At 43.0% G+C, this 20397-nt stretch overlaps 1 protein-coding gene and 1 pseudogene across 1 annotated transcript; both read right to left on the reverse strand.

Moving 5' to 3' along the window:
* On the reverse strand, positions 1 to 8447 carry LOC148214058 (vomeronasal type-2 receptor 26-like; annotated as a pseudogene).
* A 7848-nt stretch (positions 8448 to 16295) lies between these two features.
* LOC148214059 (vomeronasal type-2 receptor 26-like) lies at positions 16296 to 19509 on the reverse strand. The gene is made up of 2 exons (XM_088128893.1): positions 19398 to 19509; positions 16296 to 17205 (listed from the first exon to the last, which is right to left on the reverse strand). The coding sequence occupies exons 1-2, from the start codon at positions 19414 to 19416 to the stop codon at positions 16310 to 16312; spliced, it is 915 nt and encodes a 304-aa protein (XP_087985019.1). The 5' UTR covers positions 19417 to 19509; the 3' UTR covers positions 16296 to 16309.
* Between the last annotated feature and the right edge of the window lie 888 nt (positions 19510 to 20397).

Raw genomic sequence — 20397 nt, forward strand, 5'->3', positions numbered from 1 at the left:
TTAATCAAATGGGTTGTACCCAAGGATTGGAGACTGACTTTGGGCAAAGGAAGACCCTGAGCAGAGGGAGAGCCCATAGGTGAGGGGTCAGAGGCATTACATTGCCTGATATATCATGCACATCAGTAAAATGAATGCAAAGAGAAGGAAAAAGAAAAACATAAAAGAAGAGAAATATGTGAACAAAATAATGTGGTGGCTAGGAAGAAACCATTATTGGAAGGTGTTGAAATGACCTTGGATTGAATAAAGGTAAAGAGGACTTGACTGTGAAGAAAACCAATTTAAGAAGATTGTGACAGACAGGAAAGGAATGAAGGGAATGCAAAAGGGAGAGGACTGAAAAGTTGGGACTCAATTTATTTTTGGTGTTCAGAATAAATTAATTTTTCAAAAAATCTGCCCAGTTCAGATACTTCTGAACTGATCCTCAGCGGCAGGAGAGAGAAAAGAAATACCTGCCACCCTTTCAGCCTTGGAGTTTCCTTGTTTCGACCACCTTTGATCCTTGTCCTCTTAGATCTGGACATAGAAAAATTTATTTTCCTTTGCTTGTGAAGCTGAACTAACCATCTTTAGTTCTCTATTCCTCTTGTAAATATGGCATTTATTATCCACAAATTATGTGTCAACTCAGAAACCCCTGACACAATGATTTAAAATATAGGGTCCTTGCAGTCATTCAGAAATACACACAGACTCACACCCAGAACTTTATTCTGTACACTCAAAAACAAATGATAGTTGAAGAAAAGAGGACTTGGTGCTTTTGTGGTGGAATCAGTAACTGATATCTTGGGGAAACTGCTCCCCAAAATTCACTTTACTGCATGTAGCATGTAGGGATAAAGTGGTGCTCATGTACATGGGCATGAAGGACACCCATACACTGCAGAGAACCACCATGCTGAAAGTGCACTTCGAGGTGCTGGTTATCCTCTTTAAAGCTTTTGGGGTCATGGCTACCTTGCCATGGCAATGGGGAAATTATCTCTATAGGGGAAAATTAATATCAGTCGTTTGTCATGGAGAGAAATCATGGAATTGAAAAAAACAGGATTTTCTGGGGTTCTTGTTCTTGTTGTTTAATTAAAAGAACATTAAAGTGTCAAATACAGTTTCTTGGAATTATTAACTAACATTCTGGGAGCCACCTACAAAAAACTCACTGTACTACTTTATTCTGACATCAAATGTTCTTTTGTATTCAGATCTGGTCTTAGAAAAATAATGTAGCATTTGGGGAAAAAGATGAAGCCCAGCAGGCCAGCACTGGAGGCCAAGATGGAGAGGATCTGCACAGCCACCATGTACTTCCCTTTGGTGCTCAGGTAAGTGGGCACAAAGGAGACCCAAACACTGCAGAGGACCAGCATGCTGAAGGTGATCAGTTTGGCTTCATTGAAGGCCCCTGGGAGGTTCCTGGCCCGGAAAGCCACTAAGAAGCAGACAGCAGCCAGGAAGCCCATGTAGCCAAGAGCACCATAAAACATGGTGACGGAGCCTTCATTGCATTGCAGGATGATCTCTCCAGACTGCGAGTTCATGTCAGACTCAGGGAAGGGGGGAGAAGTCCCCAACCAGATGCTGCAGATGACAACTTGTAGACCAGAGCAAAAAAGGATGATGGAGTTAGCCAAGCTCTTTCCCAGCCATCTCTGGACATTATTCCCTGGTTTTGTAGCCAAAAACACTAACACCACCGTGATTGTTCTGGCCAAGACAGAAGAGACAGCCACTGAGAAAATGACGCTGAAAGCTGTTTGTCGCATAAGGCACGTGGCTCTCCTTGGTTGGCCAATGAAGAGGAAGGAGGTCAAGAAGGAAAGCAGAAGTGAGACAAGGAAGATGTAAGAGAGGTCCCGATTGTTGGCTTTGACGATCGGAGTGTCTTGGAATTTAATGAAGATTCCCAAGAGAAAGCCTGTGATTAATGAGAGGAACAAAGCAAGGGAAGCCAGGATGATCCCCAGATTTTCTCGATAGGATAGAAAGGTCACAATCTTGTGTATACAGTGATCTCGATGGATGTTTGGATATTGATCTTCTGGACATTTGTTGCATTTTTCTGCATCTGAAAAAAGCAAGAATAAGATTGCTCATAAAGCATATACTTTAGAGAATATTTTATCTCTGCTTGTGAAGGAAATCCTAAAAGATTTCCTTCCTCCTCCTATAAGAAGGAGGACCCTGAGAGTTGGGGCCTGCCCTCCACTGTTCACATAGAGGCTGGGCTGCTATGTTGAGGATACTTTCATTTGGATTCCTGAAATGAGCAGTGAAGGAGAAGTTTAGGGGCAAGGTAAAAGCCCCTCACCAAAGACATCTTCCCAGGGAAAACAAGGCACTGGCTCAGTTGTATACTCAGACCACCACCCCCCTCCTCAAACGGACTTTCCCAAGGAAACCCAATCTCTCAGCTCAGCCATAAAAGCTTTAGAAGACCAAGGAATGCTGAGAGGCTGGAAAAAGGTCCCAGGAGGTGAACCCAGAGTCTGGAACCAGGGGACAGTTTGATAAACCCCATAACAATAACTCTTTAGAAAGAAACTGCGATCATGAAACCTTGCCTCTTTATTCCTTCACCCACTCATTGTCTTTCTAGTCTTGCCCCATTACCTCCTAGTTATACCCTCACAGCCTCACTAACCTTACTAGGCACATGGCATGTTAAATCCAATGAAATCTCTCCAATCGCATGTACTGCACAACTTAATTTATTAAGTCTACAAAGGGAGACTCCATAACTTCTCCCTTCTTTAGATTTATCTTTGCCTCCAATGCTGTCAATAATACAGTTTGTGTTTCAAAGTGCGACCTCATCTTAGCTTTAAACATATCCTTCAAAAATTCAATTATGCAGATAATTGGATTCATGGCCACCCCTTCCAGGTCTGATTCTTCTAAAAGGCCATCAATTCATCTAATGAACTCCGCCACCCATCTCCCATGCAAAGAAAAAGCTGTGGCTGAAATCAGTTTGAAGAAATGAAATTCCAGATTTAGTTTGTGGAGATGTACAGACTTTTATACATCTATATACAATGAATGGTAAATTCCCTTCCTTCTTTTCCCCTCCCTCCCATGCCTGGACAGCAATGGCCAATCACACCTCTTTCGTTGGGCACATCCTTTGAGAACTAAAGAGAAAAACCCTCCAGAGTGTTATCCTTCTTCCTTTCACACTACCTAGAAGGGGAAATGGCCTGAACTGTTCTTCATTTGACTATGTAGTTTTTAGTGTCACAGTTTTACCATGAGGAAGGAAGGAAGGAAGGAAGGAAGGAAGGAAGGAAGGAAGGAAGGAAGGAAGGAAGGAAGGAAGGAAGGAAGGGAGGGAGGGAGGGAGGGAGGGAGGGAGGGAGGGAGGGAGGGAGGACAGACCATTTTACCATTCCAGTGCTGAACTTGTTTAAAAGAATCGAGGCTTTCATCAGTGCATCAAGGGACAAACACACACCCGCCCCCTTCTGCAATAGAAAGAAATGCAGGTGAAGGACCACATACCACAGCTTATTCTGGCTGAAGTCAGAAAACACTTGAGATAGAGCAAGAAAATGTACGTGGAGGTGACCTTAAGGGTGGTTCGGGTGAGTTGAGGGCTTCATTAGGCATTCCTATTCTAAATAGTGGTCATCTTCCCGATAGAGCAAGAAGGTAGTGTGGCTCAGCCACGGCCCATGATTTCTTTCTTTGCAGGCTGCTTAGAGACCATCCAGGACTTGAAAGGGACATTAAGCCACCACAAATACCATCCCTGCTCAGTGTAAGCCCCATGTTGGAAAACATGAGTTCTTGATTTTGTGAAGATAAGGAAAGTGGAAGAGGCACAAAGAGAAGTGATTGGCCTCTGGAATCCTACACAGTTGCCTTTATTTTGGATTCTCAGGAAATCTGAAACTGTAAACTAGAAATGGTTCCATCCAGACAGGCACAAGTGTGAGAAGACCTGATCAATCCTCTCCCAAAGACTCAACCAGTATCATTATGCCCTGGAACTAGAGTCATTCTCACTATTCAGAGAAATGGGATGACTAGCAAAGTGAAACATGAAAGGTCTGCAGACAAGATGAAGCCCATGAAATCCCATCTTCATGGTAACACTAAGCCCTAGATGGTCCAGTATCTTTTCATCTGCTACCCCAGGTTACAAATACAGAGAGAAATGGACACGAAAGGTGTCAAGGCAAGACAGTCCTTTGAAAAGCCCTTGCATGGATAAGATCAAAGTGAAGGCACTTTTCTGAGCTGTCCCTTTCCTTCAGTGTCACCCACCTTCCATGGTGGAGATCATTCCTTCAGCGCAAGGAAGACAGTCGTAGCAGCAGATGGGCTTCCCTTCCTGAACCGCCTTCTTGAATCCAGAATGACAGCGTTCCACACACCTGGAAGGAGGCAGAGGCTGAGGACAGAGAGGAAGAACATTCAGAAAATAAATTTATTTTATGCAAGGAGGAATATTTACTCAATTTCGAAGTTTGTAAAAACATTCATTGAACATATTCAGCTCTATCTTATTTCCATATTTTCCTCTCTTCTAATTTTTCACACACTATAATTTTTAGTTTTAGAATCTAAATTTAGATACTAAATTACTCAAGGAAAGATTGGACAGATATTTTGCGTTGGCAAAATGAATCCTCTTTCTCAATGGCTCTAATCTACCTACATTTGCACAGGATGAATAAATAGTTTACTTAAATATTTAAGGGTGTATTTCTCATAGACAGCTTGACATCTACGCAAGGAATATATTGCCTTGCTTAATGAACCTAGATGACATTCAGAACAACTTCCTGCCCAAAGAATGCAACTCTGGTGCTAGGAGCTTCAGAGAGAGTGAAATAAACATTTTCTCACCTTGTTCAGCCCTTCCATCTCTGCAATCCCATTCGGGTTGATCATGAATGTGACATCTTGGGATTCTTGTCTTTCCAGACTCCCAAACCTCACTTTGCTGACAGACATATTGGAGAAAATCACCCAGTTCACAATGTCCAGGTCTGAGGCCAGCTCTCCCTTCTCATCCAAATAGACCCCTTCTATGGAATTATTGTAAAACTGAGAATTTTGAAAGAAGGGATGAAGCTGCAATGGAAGAGAAAATGGGTATTTTTAGACAGGACATCCAACCTTCTATGGCAAGATCCCTTCACTTGTGCTGGAGCTGAAGTGAAGTCTTCTCTCTGTATGTACAAATGAAGGTATCAGGTTCATTTTCCAAGTTCTTTAAGAGATAATCTATCATTAATTAAATTGTAAAACCTACTGACTTACAATTTAATTATATACAAACCGGACCAACGCTGAGATGGGTCAGAGAGAACCTTGGACAGGTTTTCTTATTATACTCATGAACAATAAAGCAGCATTCTTGGATGCCTGTTTCTGGAGGGCTGACATCAGTCTTGAAAGCCTCTCCAAGCTTCCTTCTTTCCCACTAAACAAAATCAAGGTGGGCATATTTTGAGTTTCTTTCTAACTCCTCGTTCTATCTCTTCACTGTGGATTCACCTGTCTGAGCCCCTCCCTAATGGCTTGTCCTTCTTCCACATTTTAACCGCTCTCTCTCATACCTTCCTCCAGATCAGCTCTCAATTCCTTGACCATGTGCCTACTACAATTGTCAAGTGGCAAAAGGGAGTAGAAATCATGTGACCCAAGAATGAGCTTTCCAAACCAAGAGGTGACAAACATTTCCTTCATCTCTCCCATTTCCCTTGTACTTTGCTGTGCTTGGTAAACCAATGTGAGATAGAGCAAAGGATGTCCACATAAAGTCAGTTGTCTAAGCCATGAGTTCCTCCTGGGCCATTCCTTTTCTTAGTCAAAGCAAAGGACCAGTCTGTGAACACCCACCCCGTAAACTAGTGTGCATTCCCAGCTGGTGAGGAACTGGGGTTGACAAAGCCAAGCGCCCAACTGAGAAGACCCAGGCAAAGAACACCAAGAAGCTAAAGATGGGGATGCCCTGTCTTCCCTCTCCTCCAAGCTCTGTAGGATGTCTCTGACACTGACTCTTGAGAGCCAGAATTGTGAGGAGAAGCCATCCAGTACTGCAAAGGAAAGGTGCTTCTTCTTCTTCCTCTTTGCCTCTCTCTCCATCTCTGATCCAGAAACCTTCTCTCTATTTCATTAACACTCAGCCTGTGTTAAAATACTCTCCTTCTTAGCGGGTGTGAATCTGTACATGTATGGTGGGTGAAGGCTACATCTGCTAGATTTATTGTCAATGTTGCCCAATTTCTTTGCAGTGTTGTTCTGGGAGAAGAATTGGAGGAGCTAGTGCTATTAAGAAGAGGTTAAAGGCAAAAGTTAAGAACTGTAAGGAAAATGATTTTGCGCACAACCTCACTGGAAGAAATCTGCCCACTGATGTCAAAAGGGACACAATGCTCCTCAAAGAGACACAACGTTGTTCCATCTCTCTACAGGTGAATGCAAAGCTCATGAAGAAAAACATCTTTGCTCACCTTAAGGATTACTATGGATTCCTTTGCTCTACTGGTCTCTTCTGCTAGAAGAACTCTGCCTCAGGCTGATAGATGGGTCGCTTGACCAGGGCAAGAACCCCAATCTCAGTAGCCTTCATAGTTTTTCAGCCCAGAAAAAGTTGGCCATGTCCTGCCATTTGCTGTGACCCTTCAACATTCAGGGTGTCAATCCTCGTGAAAGTTTTAAACAGTGGTAAAGGAATACAACGTTTTTTAAACAAGAAATGGGGTTGTGCCTAAGCCAAGGCAGTCTTCGAGCAGAGGGGCAGCCCGATAGGGGAGGGGTCAGAAGGGTGACATCATCTAATAAACCCCCTAGATCAAAGGAAAAAAGGGGACAGGATTGGGTGGGAGATGGTGGTCCTCCTGCTTCCAACAAAAATGGAAAGGAAAGAGATATACAAGCAAATGAAGAGATTAGCAAAGAAACCATTATTGGTATCTAAGAAAATGATATCTGATGAAAAACAGGAAGGAAGCAAGGAAGCAAGGAAGCAAGGGTAAACAGTGAAGACATCCAAATGTTTTCTTCAACATGAAATTTAAGAAGAGAATCTACAACAAAAGAAAGGAAAATATTAAGGGAATACAAAAGGGAGAGGAAAGTTGAAATTCAATTTCATTGTTGCCTTTGAATTATTATTATTATTATTATTATTATTATTATTATTATTATTATTATTATTATTTAATATTTTAGAACAAGATCCTAGTTCTTACATGTTTAAAACTGATTCTTAGCTGCAGGAGAGAGATGTGAAACAGAAAAATACCTGCCAAGCTTTCAGACTTGGAGTCTCCAAGTTCTTCCCACCTTTGATCTTTGTCCTCTTCGATCTGGATAAATAGGCTGCATGTAAGGCTCGGGCCACAGCCCAGATGGTGTTGTAAATGAAATAGTTGTCCCGAGACAGGATCCGACCAATTATCTCCTGGGGCAGAGTCTCCAGTTCTTCTCTCTCTTTGCACCGTCTCCAGAATTTTATGGAAAAGGCATCCTTGGTGTAGGAGCATGTAAAGGATGTCTGTCCAAGGTCATGCATGGCAGGGTCAAAAAGGATCACGTCACCATACTTACCCATGTGGTTTCTCTTCATCAGAAATGAAAAAATGCTATGGATGAATTGAATGGGAAAGAGTATTTTTCAAAAAAATGGTGAAGTCCCATCGGATTGTTGTGATCAGGACTTTTCCTGCAACTGGTTCCTTAAAACTTTCAAAGACTCCTTGTATAATAATTAGTCCCATATTGAATGAATACACTTCAGCACCATAAAGAAAGACATTCACTTGTCTCCAGTTGTGGTATGGATGATCACTTATGAACAAGTGAAAGATAGAGTTGGAAAAGGTTTGTGATAAAACTGGACAAATGCCATTCCTTATCAGCATGGAAGTCATTGTCCTCATGAAATTCTGCCCATTGTCATTATCTGGAGCAAGGAGACCCACCAAGGTCCATGTGAAATGCAGAAGTAGCTTGACCATCCCTGGGTACTGGGCTCCTTCAGCAGGAAGCATTGGGTGGAAGAAGGGAAACCGAGTTTTCTCACTCAGTATCTGGGAAACAAAGGTATAGCTGATCTGAAAAAAAGGAAAGATGGAATTTTATTTGATAGACATAACACCCAAAATGTAAGAAAACCATTCTGAATGAAGGGAAGGTTCTGTTCCTTGAAATGAAGACTTCTCTGCTCACCCAACATATACATGGCTTCAAGAGTCGAGAATTTTTGTGTCCCCAAGAATTAGAAGCTCCCCCAATCCAGATTGGGAGCATGGTGGGAGGGAAGAAGTTAGCTCCAATCCTTCCCTCCTATTGGATAACCTGAATGATCTTACTGAATTCATTCAATTTCCATAAGAAAATTCTGCTCTTCATTTACAGCTGCATGACTGAAAACTGTCTCCCCAGCAAAGACATACCTGAGGGATTTTGTAGGTGCCCAACATGGTCGAAATCTGGATGGAGATGTCTGTCTTGGCCCCTTCGAGAACCGCCACTGTGTTTCTCAACCTTCCACAGCTGTAGCTGGGGACATTGGCCTCCCCATCAGAAAGCAGGTCCAGCAGAGCATCTGAAGTCATTCCTGCATGGAAATAGTTTTCATAGATATTATATCCCACGGTGAGGTTGGGCAACAGATGGGAATCCTGGTTGATCTGCTGGATGGCAAAAAGGAAGGAGAGTATTTTCCAGTATCGTGTTATGGCTGTCCTGCAAATATTAAAGTATTAGAACAAAATCAGGGAAAGGAACATTTTATTTAACCTCTTTTAATGTTTATTGTTCTATATCCACCCAAGCCCAGCAGTTCCTCTGAATGGCATACAACATTCCAAAAATTATTAACATAAAAAAAAAAAGGAAAGGAAACAAAAGCTGTACTAGGAAAAGATATTATATTTCAAAGACGCTATCCCATTTTGTGATAGGAACAGAAAGGTTGAGCCAGTTTTGGAGATTTCATCCCCTATTTGAATGGACTGCTTCATCTCTCCTAAGAAGGGTGGGAGGCATCTACAGATCTCATACATTCCAGATGACTGGAATTCCCTCAATTGTTATGGCATCTTTAGATACTGACTGCACCTTATGTCTAAAGGAACATATTTATCATTAGCTTAAGATTATTCTTGTAGTGAATGTCCTTACAGTGGGACTAAGATTTCAGACTGATTTTAATTATTCTCTCTCTCCCTCACGTGATCATCTCCAATAGTTAATGGTTGGAAGCTTGACTTCTTCTCCAAATTGGATATAGAATCATTAAATCATCAAGTTGGAAAAGGCCATTTGGGCCATCTAGTCCACAGACTCACACAAACACACACATGAGCAACTGTGACCATGACGTGCCAATTTCTGGACGGGCTTTGTTTTTGAAGTTCTACTGAGTGGAAGCTCTACTTACATTTAAATCATTATATAATTAGGGTACCTGGCATCAATTTCAAATGGGACTTGCAGATATTTAGCAACTCGATGATTACAAAAAATTTCTTCTGGGATTCTCTCATATAAGCACTGAATTCTGGTCCAGAAAAAAAAAATGGTAGAAATTGTCTCATTTGAAATGGAAGGAAAAAATACAGCATTCCAGCATTTTTGTGTCCATGGTAACACTTTTATGAGGCAAGGGGGGGGGGGTAGAAGGGAGGGGTAATCTGATCTTCTCTATCCACCACCTGGTTCTGCTCAGAGGATGTCAAGGAAAGTGGAGGTTTATTCTTCAAAGTCAGGAAAAACAGACACAATTTATGAGTGTACTTTAGAATTTCAAAGGAGCATCATATCTGTGCAGTGGTACGCAGACTTGAAACAGGAGAGAAATGGAGAAAAACTAGCAGCTCAGGGTGACAATGCCTAGAAATGTAGGAAGGCTAGAACTACCAAAATCCTTCAAGAATGGAGTAGCTGTAATGCAGTACAGGTAGACGGACCAACCTGGAAAACCGAGTTGGGGGAGTTCTGTCGAAGTTGACTGGGTGAAACAGAGCCTCGTTTGCAGAGAGTATGCCCCCAATAACAAGCTCTCCTGGCCTGTACCAATTGTTTGGGTCCACCCCATCCCTCCTTGGAGTCAGGAGGCATTTGGCCTTGAGCCTCCCCCAGACTGCCTGGGGCCACAGAAGCAGCACAAGGAGCAACATGACTTGTGTTCCTGATGGAGACTCCAGCTTTGTGTCTGCTTTGAAGAAAGAGCCAGAAGAAGAGGTAGAAGAAAGCAAAGCCCTTGTCCAAGACAGAAGCTTCAGGAGTTTTCTTAATCTGTACAGAGTCGGCATGAGGCTTCGCATCTGAAGGGGAGAAGAATAAACACAGCTCTCGCCTGTCCTAAAAGCCTCCCCAGGCTCTCTCTTTCTCGAGACCCATTTATGCATCCAAGCCTTTCCAATGCCATGACATCAGTCAAGAAGGCCTGGTGGGATATTGAGGGGAAAGAATGTAATTGAGGTGTTTGTGTCAGTCTTTTGAAAGTTTCCAGAATAGTCTCTAGAGTTTTAGCAGCAAGACAATCACTATCATTTGGATAATGGCAAGGAGGAGAGACACCACCTCCCTGGACTCTGAAAGAGTGAACAGGCAAGATGCCCAAAGGGGGAAGTCACACATGGGCTCCAAACTTTGAAGATGAGACAATAGGTGAGACAGGAGAATTTGGCCCCAAGCTTCTCTCAGAAAATATTTTTACACAATTCAGTACGAAGGGAGATTGTTAGCGTGGCTGTAAACAATCACAGGTTAATATGGATTTGGTTGGTCTTGATTTGTGGTGGACATTTGCTATATCTGTCAGAATAGCCAAGGATCTGCTGAGATGGAGGATTATGTATTTATTTATTCATTTTTCAATTTGTACGGGTGCCCCTCTCAAATGTATGCCTCTGGGCAGCCAACAGCAATTGAAACACCATATAACAGCCTATAACAATACAAATAACCATAATTGATAACCAACATAAAAACAGAAATCCAAACAAGCAACAGACAAACCAGCATAACTGCTGCATGTGCTGGGTCATGTATCCGGATCCCCAAACCTAGTGACAAAACCTTTTCTTTAAGACCTTGTGAAAGGTCAGTGGGGTCGGGGCCCACCTAATCTCCAGTGGGATGATGTCCCCAGTGATTGGTGCCACAGCAGCTGCCATCCCCTGAGGAGGCTTTCATTTGGGTTCTTGAAATGGACAAGTGGTGGGGCTCAGGGGCTCCTTCCTGGTCTGGTTCTTCTTGAAAGGCGTCTCTATCTCCAGTGAACTAGGAAAAGGGGGTTGCTGAAGACAGTTGCTTTAAAAATGCATTTCCTAATTTCTGTCTGATCAGTGCTTACCCTGACTGGTGGATTCCCCTCTTTCTTTGCACTTCCACCCATGCTTGGGCAGCAAGGACCAACCACTTCCCTTTCCTTGGGCAAATCTATTGGCTATAAGATGAGGGAGGGAGGGAGGGAGGACACAATTCCAGTATTATTCTTCTGGCAGGCCTCTTTCCAATTGAAAGGAATAGATTCTCTCCATTTCACTGTTCCACTGCTGAGGTCAGGTGGAGGTGACCAGCCCCTTGAATGGCACCGGGAAGCATGTGGCAGAGCAGCACAGTTACGCAGGGCGTAACAAGCAATGCCAAAAACACAAAGCCCCACTTTCTTCTTGCCTGGTGGGAAGATGGCCCACAGATGGCTTGTTGAGAGCAGGAACTCAAGATAATATTTTAACTGTACCCAATTAGAGGAGAGAAGTCATCTGCTCTATAACTTCCCTCCCATTGGGTCCCTCATCCATCATCCACAAGGCCACCCATTTCCATCTTAACTCTCTGTCCTTGGATTCCAAGGGAGGAAACTGCATCTGAAACTTTCAGAGCTGAATGTTGTCTTCCAGCAAAGACACACCTGGGGGGTTTTGTAGGTGCCCAACATGTTTGAAATCTGGATGGAGATGCCTGTCTCAGCCTCTTCGAGAACGGCCACTGTGTTTCTCTGCCTTCCACAGCTGTAGTTGGGAACACTGGCCTCCCCAGCTGAAAGCAGGTCCAGCAAAGCATCTGAAGTCATTTGTGGATTGAAAAAGCCTTCGTAAATTGTGTATCCCAGGGTGATGTTAGGTAAGAGCTGGGCATTCTGGTTGATGCCCTGGATGGCGAGAAGAAACAGCAGAAATATTCCAATAAAGTTTGGATGTTGTCCTGCAGGTGTAAACACATCAATGAAAAAAATATTTTATTTAACTGTTCTTCCATGATAATAGTTTTAGCTAATTTATTTAGTGACAAATATTTTTACAGACAGATTGCTATATTCCAAAACCATTACAATAGAAAAAGGAATAAAAATAATACAAAATATTAGATGATATTTCAAAGGCACCATCCCAGTTGGTTAGAGTAGGACCACTTCAATTTCATGGGTCAGTTTTCAAGCATTTTATCCCGTATGTGATGGTTGGTTTCCTCTTTCTTAATAAGGGTGGGTGATATACCAAGATAGCTTCCATATGTCAGTGCAGATTTAGGATTCTTTCAAATAATATTACATTTTGAGATATTGAATAGCTAAAAGAAGCTATTTCATATTAGCTCATGCTTCTTGATATTATATATATTTTTGGCATTAGACCAAGAGTTTAGACTGACTGAAAATTGCTCCTGCCCAGATGACATTCGGAAGCTGGATTATTCTTCCCAGCTCTGGGTCAGAATGAAGGTTGAGCCCCTGTTTGATAGACCTTTTTTGGTTTTATTTATTTATTTATTTATTTATTTATTTATTTATTTGGTTGTTGTTTCTGAGGCTGTTCCTGGTTCTTTTTCTGTTTTCTATTTTCTTTACTTTTAATTGTAAGCCAACCAAAGACACACAGCCTATAAATTGTATAAAAAAAGTAAATCAACCAAACAAAGAAATAAAATCTATTTGCTCCTGCTTTAAATGAAGCTTCCTTCTCCAATACTGCATAACTGGAGAGACAAATATCTCTTGTCTTTCGAGCTGGTTGCAAGAACATGAGATATAATATTTTCATTTGAAAAAAAGATTCTTAGGTACCTGGCATGAACCTGTGAATGAGAATCAGAGACATTTGCAAACTCCACAAATGCAAATGTTCTCAACTGGGACTCTTTCATCCCACCAGTAAATTTTGATGTGGAAAAACAGTGGTGGAGTCATCTCGTCTCCGATGGAGAGAGGAAATACAGTTTCCTCTGTGCTTGGGTCAGGGCATCCCCCAGAGTCTAGCTGAGCTCAGAGGCGAGGAGGAAGGGAGAGATCATTCGGTGCCTCTCTGTCCACACCCGAGCTCTGCTCATAGGATTTAAAGGGAAGCGGATGAGTGCAAATATCGTGATTGAATTCTTATACTTGACAGCTGAAAAGGAGCTTTGTCACCTGCAGTAAGGAAAAGGGACCCTGAGATAGAATCAGAATGTAAGTTCCCCAAAGCAGCAGATGAAAGCAATAGTGCCTTATAACTGTAGAAGTGAGTTGGAAATGGAGGGCTGTAATGCAGGGCAGGAAGATTGACTTACCTAGAAAGTGTCATGGAGGGACTTTTATCAAAGCTGAATAGCTGAAACCAAGCCTTCATTGCAGAGACTATGCCGCTCACAAAATAATCTCCTGGTTTGTACAGATTCTGCAGGTCCACTTCGCCCTCATCCAGAGTCAGGAGGCATTTGGCTTTGAGCACCCCACAGGCTCCCCATGGCCACAGAAGCAGCGCAAGTAAAAGCAGCAGCAACATGACTTGCGTTCCTGGCTGAGCCTTCTCTGTGGCATCTGCTTTTTAACAAGGAATGAGATGAGGAGGTGGAAGAAACCCAACCCTCTTCCAAGACAGAAACTTCACATCCAGACAGAGTCCAGCCAAGGGACATAAGCACAGCCCCTGCTTTTCCTGAAACCACCCCTGGATTCTCTCTCTGTCTCCAGAGCCATTTATCCACCCAGCTTTGCCTATGAGTCTGATATAGACATCAAAACATTTTCTGACATCTTTGTGTAAAATCTTCTGAAAGTTTGCAGAAACGTCTCTAGGGACTTCACATAAAGCCAGAAGATAAATCACTATAATCTGGATAATTTCAAGGAAGAGAACTGTCTCCCCCCTCAACCCAGACCAAGTCAACAGGCAGGTGCCCAAAGGAGCATTCACAGATGTGGCTCCAAACTTTGAAGATGGGCCAGTGAGGGAGGCTGGAGAATTTCGCCCCAAAGCTTTCCAATAAAATACTTTTAGAAAACCTAGGATCAAGAGAGACTTTTAGCAAGGGCATCAAGAGTCAGATATTAAGATGGATTTAGTTGGGCCTTTTTTCTAGGAGAATTTGCTGATAGGTGTGTAAGTATTTTCAGTTGCATTTAGAGATGAGCAATTAGTCCCTGTTTGGAGATGGACAAATCTGGGGATCAGCAAAATAGTTTCCTGCTGATCTTACTAGTCTTCACTTATGCTTCCCATAAAGTCCAACAAAATCTTGAGAAAGAGACCTTTTCCTCAGCATGAGCTGCATCAGCAGTTTGGCTTCAGTTCTGCAAGTCCAATTCAACTGTTTCTCTTCTCTTCTCTTCTCTTCTCTTCTCTTCTCTTCTCTTCTCTTCTCTTCTCTTCTCTTCTCTTCTCTTCTCTTCTCTTCTCTTCTCTTCTCTTTCTTTTTCTTTCTTTCTCCTTTGCTTGTGAAGCTTAACTAACCATCTAGATTTCTCTATTTCTCTTGTAAAAATGGCATTTATTATCCACAAATTATGTGCCAACTCAAAAACCCCTGACAGGCGGATCTGACATCATGGGCGCCCGCGGGCACTTTGCAGCCTGCAGTGTTAGCCGAACCCGGAAGCGTCATGCCAGAAGGGATGCATTATGTGCATGCCGCCACCCCATAGATGGAGCCATCGCGCCGGCTATGTAACGGACTCCCCCAACCCAAGACCCCATGCACCATTTCCACCCCCCAAGCGGCTTGCCAGCCCCCCAGAAGAGAGCAGATTCTCCGAGTTTAATGCCAAACAATAAAACACATTCTTTCCCTAATGGCCAGGGGAGAAAAACACACGGCAGGGCTCTGTATGATACCCACACATCATGGCGCCGGCTCCCGTGGAGAAATACGGTTTCAAAAAGCGCAAGAGGCTTTTCCTTTCCTTAAATGCAGTTTCTGCCTGTTCAAATGCAACAGACCCCATTCTTTTTGCCAGGGGAGATATGTTCAGGCATGTCCCAGATATGGCCAGGGGAGGAGAGGCGTGTTGCAGCCAATGGGTTATCATACATAGCACACATGGGGTGGTGGGCGGGCCATGACCGGAGTGGCTTCTGCAAAGGTTTGGAGCCTGAGAGGGTGTTTCAAAAATAAAAACTTGTATTGTTAAGATGGAAAACACCACGGACTGTTTGTTTGATGGGATCTTAACTGCAGAGTCCCCCAAAAGGAAATTTCGACCCAGGAAAAGGCCATCAGGGCAGGCCCATATTCCATGCTAGAGGAGAACGCGCAGGACAGTCTGGTGGCGGCCTGTTATTGCAGATATTGTAAGCCTGCAGAGGGTGAGTAGCCATAGCGCGTTTAGTAAATAGTATTTTGAATCACGTCCTAGCAGCGATTCATAGATAAACGGATAGTTTAATTTCCTTTTTTCTTTTTTCCAAAGAAACGACAAAGACTGAAGAGGTTAGCATGGTGCCTGTTCTGAAAGAGTGTGTCCTAAACGTTTTACACAGCGGATTAACGGACAGTGTGCAAGAAGGCAGTGATGGATCCGGTGAAGCAGAGATCATCCAAACACTATGTACTATTCTAACCAGGTCTGAGGGGCTTTGGGCCCTTATTAACATAGCCATGGTTAGTGTGGTACAGATTCTGAAAGTGTGTGTCCTAAAAATATTACAGCACTGTTTAATGGGATGCCAACACCGATACACTGCATAGAACCACCATGCTGAAGGTGCAGTTCAATGTGCTAGTAATCCTCTTTAAAGCCTTTGAGGTCATGGCCACCTGGCCACCATGGATATGATCAACATTACTGGGGGCCCAGCTCATGTGTGTCTTTGTGCATGCATCACACACCAGATCTCCTCTTGTTTAATGGCAGTGGTAAAATTATCTCTAAGGGAGGAAATTAACACCAGTCCTTAGCAAGGGACAGAAATCATAGAGTTCAAAAAACAACAACAACACACAAAACAGAATTTTTTGTTTTTGTTGTTATTCTTGTTGTTGTTTAATTAAAAGAACATTAAAGTGTCAAATACAGTTTCTTGGAATTATTAACTAACATTTTGGGAGCCACCTAGGCAAAACTCACTGTACTAATTTATTTTGACATCAAATGTTCTTTTGTATTCAGATCTGGTCTTAGAAAAAGAATGTAGCATTTGGGGAAAAAGAGGAAGCCCAGCAGGCCAGCACTGGAGGACAAGATGGAGAAGATCTGCACAGCCACCATGTACTTCCCTTTGGTGCTCAGGTAAGTGGGCACAAAGGAGACCCAAACACTGCAGAAGACCAGCATGCTGAAGGTGATCAGTTTGGCTTCATTGAAGGCCCCTGGGAGGTTCCTGGCCCGGAAAGCCACTACAAAGCAGACAGCAGCCAGGAAGCCCATGTAGCCAAGAGCACCATAAAACATGGTGACGGAGCCTTCACTGCATTGCAGGATGATCTCTCCAGACTGAGAGTTCAAGTCAGACTCAGGGAAGGGGGGAGATGTCCCCAACCAAATGCTGCAGATGACAACTTGTAGACCAGAGCAAAAAAGGACGATGGAGTTAGCCAAGCTCTTTCCCAGCCACCTCTGGACTTTATTCCCTGGTTTTGTAGCCAAAAACACTAACACCACCGTGACTGTTTTGGCCAAGACAGAAGAGACAGCCACTGAGAAAATGATGCTGAAAGCTGTTTGTCGCAGAAGGCAGGTGGCTCTCCTTGGTCGGCCAATGAAGAGGAAGGAGGTCAAGAAGGAAAGCAGAAGTGATACAAGGAGGATGTAAGAGAGGTCCCGATTGTTGGCTTTGATGATCGGAGTGTCTTGGAATTTAATGAAGATTCCCAAGACAAAGCCTGTGATTAATGAGAGGAACAAAGCAAGGGAAGCCAGGATGATCCCCAGATTTTCTCGATAGGGTAGGAAGGTCACAATCTTGTGTATACAATGATCTCGATGGATGTTTGGATACTGATCGTCTGGACACTTGTTGCAGTTTTCTGCATCTGAAAAAAGCAAGAGTAAGATTTCTCAGAAACATATATTTTAAAGAATATTTTATGCATCATGAAATTGGGGTGGAGTGACTTCTTGTGAAAGAAATCAGTCTGCAGTTAGAAGGAGGACCCTGAGAGTTCGGGCCTTCCCTCCACTGTTGACATTGAGGGTGGGGTGCTATGTTGAGGATACTTTCATTTGGATTACTGAAATGAGCAGTGAAGGAGAATTTTAGGGGCAAAGTAAACGCCCCTCACCAAAGACATCTTCCCAGGGCACTGGCCCATTTGTATACACAGCCCCCCCCCCGCCCGAAATAGACTTTTCGAAGGAAACCCAATCTCTCAGCTCAGACATAAAAGCTTTAGAAGACCAAGGAATGCTGAGAGGCTGGGAAAAGATCCCAGGAGGTGAACCCAGCATCTGGAATGAGGGGACAGTTTGATAAACCCCATGACAGTAACTCTTTAGAAAGAAACTGCGATCATGAAACCTTGCCTCTTTATTCCTTCAGCCATTCATGGTCTTTCTAGTCTTGCCCCGTTACCTCCTAGTTATACTCTCACAGCCTCACTAACCTTACTAGGCACATGGCATGTTAAATACAAAGAAATCTCTCCAATCACATGTACTGCACAACTTCATTTATTAACTCTACAAAGGGAGACTCCATAACTTCTCCCTTCTTTAGATTTATCTTTGCCTCCAATGCTGTCAATAATTCAGTTTGTGTTTCAAAGTGCGACCTCATCTCAGCTTTAAACATATCCTTCAAAAATTCAATTAAGCAGATAATTGGATTCATGGCCACCCCTTCCAGGTCTGATTCTTCTAAAAGGCCATCAATTTATCTAGTGAACTCAGCCACCTCTCTCCCATGCAAAGAAAAAGCTGTGGCTGAAATCCGTTTGAAGAAATGAAATTCCAGATTTAGTTTGTGGAGATGTACGGACATTCTATACATCTATATACATTGAATGGTAAATTCCCTTCCTTCTTTTCCCCTCCCTCCCATGCCTGGACAGCAATGGCCAATCACACCTCTTTCGTTGGGCATATCCTTTGAGAACTAAAGAGAAAAACCCACCAGTGTGTTATCCTCCTTCCTTTCACTCGAGCTAGAAGGGGAAATGGCTTGAACTGTTCTTCATTTGACTATGTAGTTTTTTAATCCTGAGGAAGGTTTCATCATGAGGAAGGAAGGAAGGAAGGAAGGAAGGAAGGAAGGAAGGAAGGAAGGAAGGAAGGAAGGAAGGAAGGGAGGGAGGGAGGGAGGGAGGGAGGGAGGGAGGGAGGGAGGACAGACCATTTTACCATTCCAGTGCTGAACTTGTTAAAAAGAATCCAGGCTTTCATCAGTGCATCAAGGGACCAACCCCCCCCCCCCAGTTTCTGCAATAGAAAGAACTGCAGGTGAAGGACGACATACCACAGCTTATTCTGGCTGAAGTCAGAAAACACTTGACATAGAGCAAGAAAATATACATGGAGGCGACCTTAAGGGTTGTTTCAAGGTGAGTTGAGCGCTTCATCAGGCGTTCCTATTTTCAATAGTGGTCGTCTTCCCAGCAGAGTAAGAGGGCAGTGTGGCTCAGCCACGGCTCATGATTTCTTTCTTTCCACCCTGCTTAGAGACTACCCACGAGTTGGAAGGGCCATTGAGCCACCAGAAATACCATCCCTGCTCAGTGTAAGCCCCATGTTTGGAAAACTTGAGTTCTTGATTTTTTGAAGATAAGGAAAGTGGAAGAGGCACAAAGAGAAGTGATTGGCCTCTGGAATCCTACACAGTTGCCTTTATTTTGGATTCTCAGGAAATCTGAAACTGTAAACTAGAAATGGTTCCATCCAGACAGGCACAAGTCTGAGAAGACCTGATCAATCCTCTCCCAAAGACTCAACCAGTATCATTATGCCCTGGAACTAGAGTCATTCTCACTATTCAGAGAAATGGGATGACTAGCAAAGTGATACATGAAAGGTCTGCAGACAAGATGAAGCCCATGAAATCCCATATTCATGGTAACAGTAAGCCCTAGATGGTCCCGTATCTTTTCATCTGCTACCCCAGGTTACAAATACAGAGAGAAATGGACACGAAAGATGTCAAGGCAAGACATTCCTTTGAAAAGCCCTTGCATGGATAAGATCAAAGTGAAGGCACTTTTCTGAGCTGTCCCTTTCCTTCAGTGTCACCCACCTTCCATGGTGGAGATCATTCCTTCAGTGCAAGGAAGACAATCGTAGCAGCAGATGGGCCTCCCTTCCTGAGCCACCTTCCTGAATCCAGAACGACAGCGTTCCACACACCTGGAAGGAGGCAAGGGCTGAGGACAGAGAGGAAGAACATTCAGAAAATGAATTTATTTTATGGAAGGAGGCAAAGGGAGAAGGGCTTAATGATCTCCAATTCTACACCGAGGTTTACTCAATTTCGAAGTTTGCAAAAACATTCATTGAACATATTCAGCTCTATCTTACTTCCATATTATCCTCTCTTCTAATTTTTCACACAGTACAATTTTTAGTTCTAGAATCTAAATGTAGATACTAAATTACTCAAGGAAAGTTTGGATGGATATTTTGCTGGCAAAATGATTTCTGTTCTCCCATGGCTCAAATCTACCTACATTTGCACAGGATGAATAAATAGTTTACTTAAATATTTAAGAGTATATTTCTCACAGACACCTTGACATCTACCCAAGGAATATATTGTCTTGCTTAATGAACCTAGATCACATTCCAAACCACTCCATGCCCAAAGAATGCAATCCTGGTGGTAGGAGCTTCAGAGAGAGTGAAATAAAATTTTCCCCACCTTGTTCAGCCCTTCCATCTCTGCAGTCACATTTGGGTTGATCACAAACATGACATCTTGGGATCCTTGTCTATCTAGACTCCCAAATTTCACTTTGCTAACCGACTTATTCAAGAAAATCACCCAGTGCACAATGTCCAAGTCTGATGCCAGGTCTCCGTTCTCATCCAAATAGACCCCTTCTATGGAATTATTGTAAAACTGAGAATTTTGAAGGAAGGGATGAAGCTGGAATGGAAGAGAAAATGGGTATTTTTAGACAGGACATCCAACCTTCTATGGTAAGATCCCTTCACTTGTGCTGGACCTGAAGTGAAGTCTTCTCTCTGTATATACAAATGAAGGTATCAGGTTCATTTTCGAAGTTCTTCAGGAGATA

Source organism: Python bivittatus, unplaced genomic scaffold, assembly GCF_059951505.1.
Source record: "Python bivittatus isolate LINGU-HERP-01145 unplaced genomic scaffold, Pbiv_v1 ctg000820_np1212, whole genome shotgun sequence".
Taxonomy (NCBI): Eukaryota; Metazoa; Chordata; class Lepidosauria; order Squamata; family Pythonidae; genus Python; species Python bivittatus.